Source organism: Carex rostrata, chromosome 26 (assembly GCF_964058835.1).
Source record: "Carex rostrata chromosome 26, lpCarRost1.2, whole genome shotgun sequence".
Taxonomy (NCBI): domain Eukaryota; kingdom Viridiplantae; phylum Streptophyta; class Magnoliopsida; order Poales; family Cyperaceae; genus Carex; species Carex rostrata.
The window spans coordinates 7,317,591-7,331,298 of NC_135943.1; the positions used below are offsets into that span (position 1 = coordinate 7,317,591).

Here is a 13,708-nt window from a genome sequence, read left to right on the forward strand (position 1 = left end):
ATTTGCATTGCATGTAGTGAGGGGTGTCCAATGGATACGATACGGATACGGGTGTCCCTAAATAACTCATATTTGAGTTTGGATCCGGTCCCTGATGAAACGGTGTATTTAAACTCTGAAATTAGAATCTGCTATCCATCAACGATTCAACCATGCATCACCAGAGAAAGAGAGAGAGAGAGAGAAAGAGAAAGAGAGAGAAAGAGAAATCCATTTACGTCCAAATTAAAATTCTTTATTCAGCTTGAGTAATTAAGCAGTGATCAGGATGCTTTTCATAGAATTTAATTTACAGGATTTCTTTTCTCCATTCATACAATCTGAATTCTGAACTGGATTATATTCCACCATTAATTCATTCATTGTATTCGTCCATTCACTGAGACAAGTTTTTATTTTTATTTTTTCTTCTCTTTTCTGGGAAAAGCTTCACGGGATTGTTTTTTTCCTGGATAACTTAAAAAAAATCGAATTAAAATTACTATGATTTCCCTGTCTCTGTGCTTGCTCCCACGTAAATATCCCATTTCGGACTTAAAAGGAACTCACTTGGGCTATTGCGGGCTGAAGGCCCATTTATATTACCGAATCTAACGGGATCTATTCAAGGCCGTATCCACTGCAATCGAAAGCAGATGATTAAGATTAATATATATAGTGTGGTATGATTAAGCATTTATTCAGGGACAGTTGTCAGGTCGTTACAGCATGTGGGAAAGAGCATTAATTAAGTGCTAATTAATTAATTACTACAAATTTTATCAACCCATAGATCACCAATGGTATATGGTTCATGACGGCACGACACCATGCAGTTTTTATATATATATATATATAGATAGGCTACGGTGAGTTGCGAAGTAAAACGCGTTTCTACTTTACGCTGTATTTTTATTTTGAAAGTCCAAACGACCGATCCGAACCGTTAGATGTTTAATCCATATTGAAATGTGCTTGGAGACCAAATTTCATATTTTTTTGGAATTTTTTTACTATTTATTAAGCATTTTTGAAAATTGCTGTTTTGCTGTGAACAGTGAAAAACAGTAAAATTTTCTGGACCATCAGATCAGCGACTTTCAAAATTACTTAATAAATAGTAAAAAAATTCCAAAAAATGTAAAATTTGGTCTCCAAGCACATTTCAATATGGAGAACAAGATGAACGATTCGGATCGACGTGTTGAACTTTAAAATCGCAAAATATGAGCGTAAAGTAAAATAGTCGCTTTACTTCGCAACTCACCGTAGCCCAGCTCTATATATATATATATATATAAAGTGTGCGTGAGAGGCATTAATTGTGTCCTAGTTTTGCTTTTAATTTTACGCATGCAGTCACAAAATCATCGTATTAATTGCCTGTTAATTCTCTTTAATCATTCTGTTTAATTTGATGCGTTGCATATAAGGATGCAGAACAATGTCCACAGAAATTAATTAATTAATATAAATATTCATTACCGCTAGCGCTAGTTAATTTATAGGAGTAGATCGATCATGTGCCCAAAGATATTAGCATTCTGGCCAGCCTTGTACCTGTAGCATATGTTTGCCTAAGAAAAAGATATATATATCTCCGGCGATGTATCGAAAGTTCATGTCAAATTTACTATATGAAAGAAATTAAGTATAAAATTATCATGTGTATAATTCTAGATACTACAAGCATTTTACAACGGGATTAATGACAAAACTAATGTCTATTCTAACATTTAACGTAATCCAATTATATTATTTATCAAAATTTGCTACAAAACTTTTTGCAAAAGCAAAAGATGCCAATGAAATTAAAGAACTAGTTATTGTTATTGAACTCAAGATGAAGAAAGCATGCACATTAATTAATTAAGCACCAAACTCCAACCTTAATTTCTAGAATTTTTTTTTTCCCGGTAGACTAAAAAGACTAAGGAATTAATTAATTATTTGGCAGGATTTGAATTGCTGTTCCTTTGAGAAGACAAAATGGCATCAAGAGACTCTCTAACTTGAGAAATATGAGGAGCCTTCCGTCCTTGTGTTGGCCAAAATTCATCTGCTGCCAAAACCTATAAAATAAAATTGATAAGTGATAACATTACAAGATATATGTACGTTATTGGTTAATCTGATGTCTAGTTTATTGCCTTAATTTTAGCTAGCTAGGTGATGATGATAAATAATTGAAGCTAGCTAGCTAGGTTGACAATTAAGTTTTAGTGCATTTGGGTACTAACCTTGACTTGTAACTGAAGGAACTTGACATAGCTAATTGCCTTCTCTAACATGGTTACCATGTCAACCTAATTAATGATAAAATGGAAATTAAACAGGAATAATTAATTCAATTTAGGTGAAACTGTAAACCAGGCAAGATATATATAAATCTGACAATATATAAACGAAAAACAGTGGTAGAATATATATTGCGTACTATAGATAAAATTAGAGACCCACCTTTGTCCCATTTGGTACAAGATCTTGAAGCACTTTAAGCCGCTCACTGATTCGTTCCCTTCGGTTCTAAATGAAATAACTAATTAATCAATTAAGTATCTTTAAGGATATACAATAAAAAGCAATATATATATCAGACGAGTACTATATGGTAGCAACTTAATTAATTCTAACAAACTATATATATATGTGCATGCATGAAATAAATTAATTAAGATGTTTCTTTTTTATAATTCAAAATTTCACCAGAAAGAATTGTTACAATTAAGGTGTGAAATTATATTAAATTCAGATTAGAATTGTAAAATTAAACTTCAGGTTTAGGGTTTTGAGATTGTTATTTTCTACATGCATGTGAAACCAAATTTCATGCTTTAAGATTTCCTTCATGCAGTTTTGATTTTTAATTAGATGGCTTCTAGATCTAGCTAATAATTTGTTAATATTTGTTATGTGTTAAAGCTTATGCTTATGCTATAGTATCTGTTGCATTTTATCAAGTTATAATTTGAATATAAATCCTGAGTAATTAAAGACAAATTAATTAAGCTCCAAAAATAGGGGATAAATTAAAGACAAATTAAGAAAGTAAACCTTAGCGGTGATGCTTTGAGGTTCCTTGGTTGGAGAATTTGCTTTAGGCTTTGTCTTTCTATTCATTCCGCATTGCCTCTTATTCATTTGTACTTGTTGCCCCTGACAATCATATATAAATTACATTAATAATTATTAATGAAGCCAATAAAATGCAAATATAATCTGGAAAAATTAAATAAGCAAATTCACTAAATTGTTAATTACCTCTTGTTTGCGCTTTTGTGAATTTTTTTCTTGAACACTATCGGTAGAGCTCGTGCTTGGGCACATATACGCCAGTTGCGACTCTTCATTATACCCGCAACCACTAATTCCATCCCTCCGAATTGGATTGTGATGCCCAGTATTTGCATTTGCAAAGCAGCTTTCATAATATTGGACGTCGGCATTGTGATTATGTTCCCCTATGGTTGTATCAATCCATAGATCACATTCTTCTTGATCCGGGCTCGAGTAATAGCCCGGTCGATCAAAATTGAGGACCGATGAGCTTGAATAGGCCCTATTATCGGCCATTAGTGGGTAATTTGCTTCTTTAGAATCGGAAAGATGATAGGGAAACGCCGTTTTGTATGTTTCAAATGAACCCAACATGTCATCTACTCCTTGTGCAACAGAATTGTGGGGGCCTTTATGAAAGTTTAGAAACTCCATATATAATTCTTCTACAATTGTACTAGCTAGCTAGCTAGGGTTTATGCTACAAGGAAGAAGGGAAGTGAAATTAAGTCTATTTAATTGGTATGATTGGATCTGTGTGCTTGTTTGAATTAAAGACAAGTAGACTCGTGTGTGTATATATATAAAGGGATTAATTAAAGTAGTTGATAGTTGATACATGTACATGTGGGGAAGTTCAAAAAAATGTATATAGTATTGGTAATGTAAGCTTGAGGCAGCATGTTATCACTAGCATTAAATGCTTCTTTGGTGTTGTTAGCTGGCGGAAAGCGTGGGCCATATAATTTTCAATACTGTTACTTGTCAAATGGATATCCAATAAGTAAATCGGATCTTACAAGTATCGGATTTATAATATTAATCATTTGCATACTGTTTAGGAATTTTATTCTACAATAGCCATAACTAATGCATAAAATTAATATGGATAATGGATGATAATCGGATCGAATCTGATTAATGATAAAGTCAAAATCCGAATCGAGGGAATTGATCAATACCGACATGCTGCAAAAGATCCGCCGTACAAGTGGCCAGTGGGTCTCTAATTCTAATTCTAATTCTAATTCTAATTCTAATTCTCTTTCTCTATCCCACATTCCCACGTCTGTAGATTCCTACAATCATTCATCTACATCCTCGCCAGATACGCTGTAGCAGATGCATATGCTACACACCGTGCGGCTTGCATGGAATCCATCACTCATGACCCGCAAGATCTTCCTTTTTCTTTCAAATTTTACATATAGCAAAAATCCACCAAGTATAATTTTTCTTCTTGCAAATGATTAAGTATATATATATTTTTTGTACTTGTAATTAGCATAATAGACGATAAATATTAAATTGGGATATCGCATTACTGTTGCTCAGTGAATCGCTACAGAGTTTTAGAAATCCAATTAATCTTCTCTGCATTCGAAATTTCTCGTGAAAAGAAACTGACAAGGAATTAAGCAGTTGACAGTGTGATTGGAATGGTCAATTCTAGGAATTGGGATCAGCTGAAATCCCATTACCCGATTTCAGGGTTCTGAAATAGGGGTATGGATTTCAGCGGATGTGGACGCCAATTCTAGAGAAGCCAACCTTTGGTTATAATTGCTCTGTATTAAATTATATATCACGATATTTTTTTTGGCATTATTCACCATTTTATCAGCAACCAAAATGCTAACTTAATTATAGGGCCGCCCCCATCTGAAAGGAACCGAATCTCCTACACTTCTGAGGCATGAAATTTCTGCCTCTAGAGTCACTACCGGTGGATTTGAAGTGAACCTCAGATCAAATATTTAAATTTTAAAAGTGATTCTGGTCCCATCCGGCAATGGTTCTAGAGGCAGGTGATCTCGTTCCCATCTGAAAGAAAAGCAACTCAAACCCTATATAGGTTGCTCGATTTCTCTTTTACTACTCGATTTAATAATCATCTGAAATGTTTTTTTAACCACAAAAGGATATCATTTACTTATTCCGAAAGTTCTCTGACAGTATTTTTTTTTTGTTAATTACACAGTAGTTAACTGCTGATTATTATAACACGTCATGAGAATCTACAAGGAGTCAAGAATTTAATTTTCACCTGAACCAACTTTAGTTTGTTATTGTCTTTTATGAATTGATCTTGTCATGTAGAATGTAGAATTATAAATTTATTTAAATATGTATCGCCACAAATTTATTTAGTCTTTATATATTTCTCTTCATTTTTTAAATGCCATTTAAGTAATTTTTGGATTGGTTGATAATTGATTAATCATGTCTTTAATTCTTTCTATTTTTTGTATCATATAAATAATTTTATTTCTTTTCCATTTAAATGATCTCATTTAAGTAAACATGATTCTATTTTATGTACACGAATGAATATAAAATTCCAGGGAGAGGAGATCAATAACCCCTATAAGAAAAACAAGAGTCATAATATGACAATAAGGTGTCATAACATGATAACGATAAATAATGCAACCTATTTTGATGATTTTTTTTTTCTGTTGTTTTTCGTTAAGAAACATAATATTTGTTTGAGAATATATTAGTCTATTTTTTATTCTTGAATAATTATAATTATTCTTTTCAGTGGTGTGTTTTTTTTTAATGAAAATATGTTATTTTATATGAGAATTTTATTTGTTATCTTACAATTTATATGCCGCATATGCACGATACTAATATATAGATTTTTTAGGCGATTTTTATGCGCTCATTAATTTGGTGCTTGACAATTATAATAATAATAATAATAATAATAATAATAATAATAATAATGCACAGAGAGGAATGGCGTATGTAATTACTTCATTTAACACGTAGCTATAGCTACTCTTAGACGCATATGGAGTTTATCTAAAATAAAATGAAAAATATCTGTTTTGTGCAGAAGTTAGAGCTAGCTAGGTTTAGACTTTAGACTTTAGACTTTCTAAGAAAAAGACAAGATCTAAATTGAAAGATAAAAATTAAAGAAGACATGCTGCGCACTCATGCAAAGAGCATTAAATTCGATCAATGTTGATCCAATTAATCGGCCAGCTGACCAATTCAAGTCACACCTTAATTAGTGTCTATTAATTGAGTTTGTTTCGTTAGTCAACTTTTATTAATATCTTAATTATATGTGAAATGAAAAACCTTGTTAATTAATTAGCCAAATGCGATAATATATATATGTCCATGCCAGCTAATAATTAATAAGGTTTTGTTAAGAATAATTTCTTAATTTATATTTAAAAATTGATTTAGTATATTATGAAAAGTTTGTAATTATTACTATGCAATAAATGAGCCCAAATGTTCAACTAAAAAAAAAAACATTAAAACTATAATATGCAATATTAGATCAATAAGTTAAGGCGCAATTAAAGCAAGTTAAGGAGCATTTGTAAAAACAAAATTTGCCGAAATCTTTTTTTTTTAATTTCATTTAGAATAACGGTTCATATTCAACCAGAAAATACGCAAACCAGAAGGCACAAGGCCAATTTTGACTGAAATAAAATGATGCAAAGTAAGAACCGAAAGTGATGCAAAAGTTTGGCATAAAATCATAAAATCAGAACAAGTTATCAACAGAAAAAGAAGATCATAAACAGGGCCCAGGCGAGAGAAAATTTTAGATCCTTTATATATATAATTTTTTTTATGAAACAATATGCCTAATAAATTATTTTTACATTTTCAAAGTCCAAACAGTCAATCCGAAATGTTCAATATGATATTCATATTAAAACTTGCTTGGAAACCAAATTTTACATTTTTTTTGAATTTTTTTTACTCTTTTTTAAGATAGATAGAAAATCCATTGATTCAGAAGATTTTGAACCATAAAAAACAATGATTTTCTACCTACCATAAAAATAGTAAACAAAATGTAAAATTTTGTCTCCGAGCACGTTTTAATATGGATATCATGTTGAATGGGTTGGATCGACTATTTAGACTTTTAAAACTAAAAAATGACTTAGAAGCATATGGTGTTAAAGTATTTATGGAAGGAATTAGCCGGTCTGATTTTTTATTGATATGCTAATAAATCATACTTATTTATAGAAAAATTTGAGCCATTTATACATACAAAATTTGGGACTTAATATTTTATTTATTTTTAATATATACAATTCTTTTTTATATATACACAAACATTTTCATTTTTGAGAGCCCCTTGAATCTTGGGGTCCATAGCGGTTGCCCTGGTTGTCCAGCACCAGGGCCAGCATGATCATAAAAAAGAACTGAATTTAGTAAATTACGACTGGAAACCAAAAGCTCCATTGATATAATTAATAACCCCTAATTCCACAAACAAACGATACTGTAGTACCCTAAAATATTGCTAAAATAAAAGTAGCAATATTTTAATGTTTGGAAAATACCAAGAACACATGAAAGCTATTTAAAATGGATCAAGAGCAGTGCATTGGAATCCATGTTATGATTCCCCATGAGAAACCATGAATTTTGATATATTATACGCCTTCTAACTCTAAATGGTTAGAGAGTTATGAAATTTTAAAGAAATTGCTGACATGGCAGCTCTTGAATGGTGCCACGCAAGCACAGAGGGTCAGCAAACTCATCCAAAGCAATATGGGTAAATGTAGGGCTGATCTAGCATTCCCCTGTACTCTGGACCCACCTTGTCATTGAAATAACTCAAATTTCGTTGACATTTAGAGATAGGTGGACATAGAGCATGAGAAATAAACTCAATACACCGAATTGACAGTATATCGGTGTACAGTATGCCCAGACCATTTAAACCCAACTGAAGAAGCGCTAATTTTAAACTCAGCGCCCTCGACCCCTCTAATTCGAATACACCTAGAGCATCATACACCAGGTCTCTGCCTATTACTCGGTTCATCAAACACCGAGTGCAATCGAGACAAATTAAAATAAATAAAGAACAGTACTGAGACTGACGAGCCGGGTCCACAGCCTGACTTTGTCCCCTACCTCTGACTCGTGCTCTAAATCGAGTTTTGAGACGAAAATTCATCGAAATGGGAAGGGTTCAGGCTGATTTCTCACCTCAAAATGATGAAACCTTCTATTCCCTTCCCATCACCCAAGTCTCGGCAATCAATTCGTTCTCTAAAGATTTCAATTCGACTGAGAAAGGAGAAAAGGTTGGAAGCAGAACTTGAGCTCTCTACCAAATTGGGGCTCAAGGCTCAATCAGTTAATCTAATATGAATAGGAAATGCTATTGAGCTTGTCAATTTGACAAAGGAAGGAGTAATTGAGCCAACCCGTAAAGGAGACATGCTCCCAGTGGTGACATAATAGGGAAGGACTTAATTTGTCAGCTAAATGATAAATTGTGCTTAGGAACATGATAAGGAATGTTATGCGATACCCTCTGTCACTTCCTCAGGCCCTTGAGCATAAAAATCATGCAAGGCCCATCTTAAGCCTTTGTATAGCTCGGGTGCAATACAAACATGGTGTTCTATGGTAGCTGGTCCCCCATATATGTGTCCTGCACTGCACACATGAAGACAAAGATGAGATATTCCCTCCAAGAGATCAGGAGCATGCATATCAAGCCTCTCCTCCTACAAGTCAGTAAATCAAGGGCCATGATACTCCCTTCAATGCCTGGGCAAGATCCAAAGGTTATAAATCAGACAACAAAGGATTGGTGACATGCCAGGACATAATTGGATGCCTCCTTGCCAAGTCAGCAGCTGAATCAAATCAAACCAAGCTGTGCCATTGATCAAATAGTTGTGGTGTGAGATGGAGACACCTCAGCTAATGGAAACCTTAACCCATGCTCATAGCCTATAAAAGGGCACCCATAGCTAGTGCAAAAAAAAGGAGGCAACAGAGAGGATAGGATAGATATACAATCAAATAGCTCATAAGCTTAGTTTTTTTTTTCATAGTTTCAAAGCAAAGAAAGTTGCTTCTTCTTCCTTCTCAGTAGTAACCTTTGATAGGTAATAACATAGATAAAATGTAGTCCTGAAGAGCTAAGTTATGTGTAAGCTCCCTTGGTGAGCAATGCTTTTGAATAAGATTCATGTTTCATATGCTTTCTTGATTGCTTTTGCTACTGTTTTCATGCTTCCTTAACTATTTCTTTTTCTTTCCTTAAATTAGAACTTTCAAATAAAGAAAGTGAGATTATCATGATGTTTCTAGAGCCTAATGGCTGAGCATGATGCTTGATGACCTTATGAGATGCCTTTTCCTCTGATTTTAAAACAAAATATATGTATTACATGTATAAATATGTTCTTAATTGATCTTTGCACTTAAATATATATTCTTTTATAAGAAAAAAAAATCTGAAAATGTGTATATATACACATATTCAAAACTTTCTTTTATTCATTTTTTTTTATTATCTTTTCTTTTCTTTTCTTTCTTCTTTCTTACTGTCTCCCTTAGATCTTTTAACAAAAATAATAAGTTATGAAGATGTGGAGCAGTTGAGCCTTACGGTATCCTCTACAGTCCCTGTTGGTATGTTTATCATTGTATTAGGATAGTTTGAGGGGGTTATTTGTAAGAGTGTTTGTAAGGCTCTATATAAGCCTAACCCTTGATTAATAAAGATAATCTTTTTACACAAATCTAGTTGGTATCAGAGCACAGATCAGATCTAGGGTTTCGCATCAAAAACCGTGCAACAGCCGCCAGCCCCACCAGACCTCCGCCTACCCTCCGCCGGCCCCACCAGACCTCCGCCGCCCCTGTCAGCACCTTCGCCACCCCCCCAGGGGCTCCGCCCTCCCTCCAGGGCCTCCGCCCAGCCCCTCTAGCCTCCAGGGAGCTCCGCCAGTCCACTTGGGGTGCCGCCAGCCTTGCTAGGGGCAGATCTGACCCGCCGGTGAGGGTTCGGATCTGGTCTAGGGTTCGGATCTGGTCTTCTTGATCTGAAAAATAGCCATTTTGGTTTGATCTATCCTCTTCTCTTCTTCTTTTCTTTCTTGATTTGATCTATCCTCTTCTCTTTTCTCTCTATTTCTCTTGTTGATTGTTGCTTGGCCGGCGTGGGGGGGTTTATACCCCACGATACCCGAGAGACAGGTATTGATCGGGTTGTTTGAAGCTAGAATCTTGATGTTTTGAGATCAAGATCGGGTTAAAAGGAAAGGGAAGGGGTTCGAGGTAATGATTTTCTAGATCTTGCGGGTTCGAGATCGTGTCTTGGGGAAGAAGGAGGATTTGACTCAATCTTGTGTGTAGATCAGAGTCAGACCAATGGCAGGTGAGGGTTCGAAGACGGGTATCGCAATGAAAGAGGCCTTGGAGAAGCTGAGTGGTGATGAGATCGCAATGTTGATGCGAGCATTTAGCTTTGCCTCTAGTGACACTGCACCGAAACCAACCCCAGCACCTGCACCAGCACCAAGGGTGGAGCTTCCCCCGATTGATGTGAAACTCGATGGTCCAGGTTCGTATCTGAGCTGGTCACGTCGGGTGCGGTACACTCTAGTTGGGAGGAAACTAGAGGGGTACCTGACTGGAGCGATTGCTGAGCCAGCTGAGGGTACTCCGGCGAGGGATGAGTGGAGGACCACTCACATGCTGGTGTACATCTGGCTCTTGAACTCGATGACTCGAGAGATCGCGGCCAATGTTGATGGCATGGAGGATGTGAGGTGTGTCTGGAAAAAATTGAGGAAGACGTATGATGGTGTGGGGAACAACCTGAGGGTTTATCAGATAAAGGGGGAGATTGCTGCTTGCGTACAGGGGGAGAGGACTGTGCAGCAGTATGCCATAGAGCTGGAGCGCTTATGGCTGGATCATGACTACTGCACAAGGACGTTGTGTTGCCCTGATCCTGCGTGCAGGAAGATTGAGGCTTGCATGCAAGATAGGACCATGGGGTTCCTTAGAGGTCTGGCCCCAGCCTTCGAGCAGAGGACTGCGATGTTACTTGCTCAGCCGAAGATTCCCTCGCTGGAGGAGGCAGTCTCGGCCATGATACAGGAGGAGACCCGGATCGGGCTCCAGATAGGGGCAGGGGGACTTCCAGGGGTGAAGTCAGCTCTAGCCGTCTCCAACTCAGGTGGTACCAGGTCTAGAGGTGAGACCCGGGAGTGCTACAACTGTGGGGAGGTAGGCCACCTGAAGTCGGCTTGCACTAAGCCACCAAAGGTGAGGAACTCTGGTGGACGTGGTCAGTCTGGGGAGCGCGGTCGTGGTCGTGGCCGCAGAGGAGGTGGAAGAGGGGGCTACCGGGCAAACCTGATGGTAGCAGGAGAAGAGGATGAAGGGGGTGCGCAGGATGAGGAGCTCTCTGCGGAGGATCAGGAGCTCTTGAGAGCCTACTCCCAGTTACTTAGGAGGAAGGGAAAAGGTGCGGCAGAGGATGCATCTACCTCGGGTAACATTGCCACTTATGCTCATTCAGTTGCAGGTACTAGTGACACCCATGCTCTTGCCTCTATATCCACCGTTAGTTCACCATGGATTATTGATTCTGGTGCTTCCAGACATGTGACGGGTACTGTTGGAGAGTTTTCTTCTTATACTCACCTGGCAGTCCCTGAGAGTATTCAGACAGCCGATGGTACGGCCCAGCCCGTAGTGGGTAAGGGTACTCTGCGATGTACCGACTCCTTGACTTTGTCCAATGTTTTGCATGCTCCATCTTTTCCAGTAAATCTCTTATCCATTAGTGCTATTATCCTCCAACTGAAATGTGTTGTTTCTTTTGATATTCCCAAGGTGATCTTCCAGGAGAAGGGAACGGGCATGAGGCTTGGGACTGGCACATGGCGTAACGGATTGTGGTTCCTTGAGAGAGAAGGGATGGACTCAGCCCTCGCATCTGTGGTGGAGAGATCTGGAGGAGTGAGGAGTAGTGTGGAAGACTTGTTGTTGCTCTACCATAGGCGGATGGGTCATTCTTATTTTAGTCTTTTGAGTCGTTTGTATCCAGCTATGTTTGAAAAAGCTAATAAAGAGAGACTTGTTTGTGATGCTTGTGAGCTTGGCAAGCACACCAGGAGTTCGTATGTTAGTACAGGTAGTAGGAGCACCTGTAGTTTTGATTTGATACATTCTGATGTGTGGGGACCTTGTTCCACAACTTCTGTTAATGGTTTTCGATATTTTGTGTCTTTCATTGATTGCTTTTCTCGTACTACTTGGCTTTATTTGATGAAAAACAAGAATGATGTGCTTGCTTGTTTTAAAGATTTCCACAAAGGGGCTCAGACTCAATACGGGGCAGTAGTGAAGGTATTGAGGTCTGACAATGGGACAGAGTACACGAACAATGCGTTCAGAGAATACTTATCCTCCCAGGGAATCCTGCATCAGACCACGTGTCCGTACACACCAGAGCAGAATGGAGTGGCAGAAAGAAAGAACAGGCATCTCCTTGAGGTAGCGAGAAGCATGATGATCTCAATGAATGTACCAAAGTACTTGTGGGGACAGGCAGTCCTGACAGCTGCGAGACTGATCAATAGGATGCCGTCACGTGTGTTGGAGTGGAAGTCCCCGCTTGAGTTATTGAAAGGTGAGATTAGTGATAGTCTCCCCTTGAAGGTATTTGGTTGTGTGTGTTTCGTGCAGAACAACAGACCAAATGTGGGAAAACTGGATCCGCGAGCGGTCAAATGTATCTTTGTGGGGTACTCGGCCACTCAAAAAGGCTACACATGTTGGAGTCCCGTGGAGAGGAGGTTGTTTGTTAGTATGGATGTCACATTTCGAGAGCATGAGCCATACTACTCCTCTCAGGTTACATCACCTTTTGGAGACTCGCACTACTAGAATTCTAACTTATTGCATGCCCTGAAAAATAGCTTGTTGCAAGGCGATACTCTTGCAACAAGCCCGAAAACACTTGTTGCATGCGTTTACCCTTGCAACTATACCCTTGTAACAACTTCCCTCACAACTGCTAAGTAGTTGCAAGGACTCCCTTGCAATAGACTTGTTGCAAGCCTATACCCTTGCAACAAGGGCGCATGCAACTACTTTCAGAGTTGACCCCATTTTTAGTACTTGCAAGGGGAGGCAGCATAGGTCCCACCTGACTATATGCAAGGCTAACAATCGTGGGTCCTACTGGACTATATGCAAGGCTAACACCCGTGGGTCCCACCTGACTATATGCAAGGCAAGGGAATATGGGTCCCACCTAACTATTAGCATGAGAAAATTATTAACTTATTGCATGGGTGATTATTAACATGTTTTGAATGCAGTTCATACTATTTGCATGGACATACCAACGTATATAATAATAGGAAATAGCTAAAAATTAGCATGCTCCAATTCTACAATCCTCCCTCTTTGTACCAATCTGGTACCAACCCATTAATTTTTTACAATTCCCAGTTTTCCATTCAATAACATTCACATAAAACACATTGAAACATAAGTATAAAGCAACTAATAATCATTTACTAACATAGTATAGTTATCTTACATTGAACCAAAATTTAAAAAGAAATAAAACAACATCATTGATAATAAAAGAGGTGGCTTCTAAATATATCCAAAATGTGTC

General features: G+C 37.3%; 1 protein-coding gene across 1 annotated transcript; it reads right to left on the minus strand.

Annotated features, from left to right (window-relative positions):
* Positions 1-1,881: 1,881 nt before the first annotated feature.
* On the minus strand, positions 1,882-3,131 carry LOC144544691 (putative transcription factor bHLH086). The gene is made up of 4 exons (XM_078293244.1): positions 3,034-3,131; positions 2,440-2,505; positions 2,220-2,285; positions 1,882-2,051 (listed from the first exon to the last, which is right to left on the minus strand). The coding sequence occupies exons 1-4, from the start codon at positions 3,118-3,120 to the stop codon at positions 1,926-1,928; spliced, it is 345 nt and encodes a 114-aa protein (XP_078149370.1). The 5' UTR covers positions 3,121-3,131; the 3' UTR covers positions 1,882-1,925.
* Positions 3,132-13,708: the final 10,577 nt, after the last annotated feature.

What these genes read in the sequence shown, in the direction of transcription:
- LOC144544691 (XM_078293244.1), bottom strand. Translation starts at nt 3,120, where the DNA reads ATGAATAAGAGGCAATGCGGAATGAATAGAAAGACAAAGCCTAAAGCA. An exon ending in TTGTACCAAATGGGACAAAG is followed by an intron (nt 2,286 to 2,439) that starts GTGGGTCTCTAA and finishes ATCATTAATTAG; the next exon opens with GTTGACATGGTAACCATGTT. An exon ending in TCCTTCAGTTACAAGTCAAG is followed by an intron (nt 2,052 to 2,219) that starts GTTAGTACCCAA and finishes TTTATTTTATAG; the next exon opens with GTTTTGGCAGCAGATGAATT.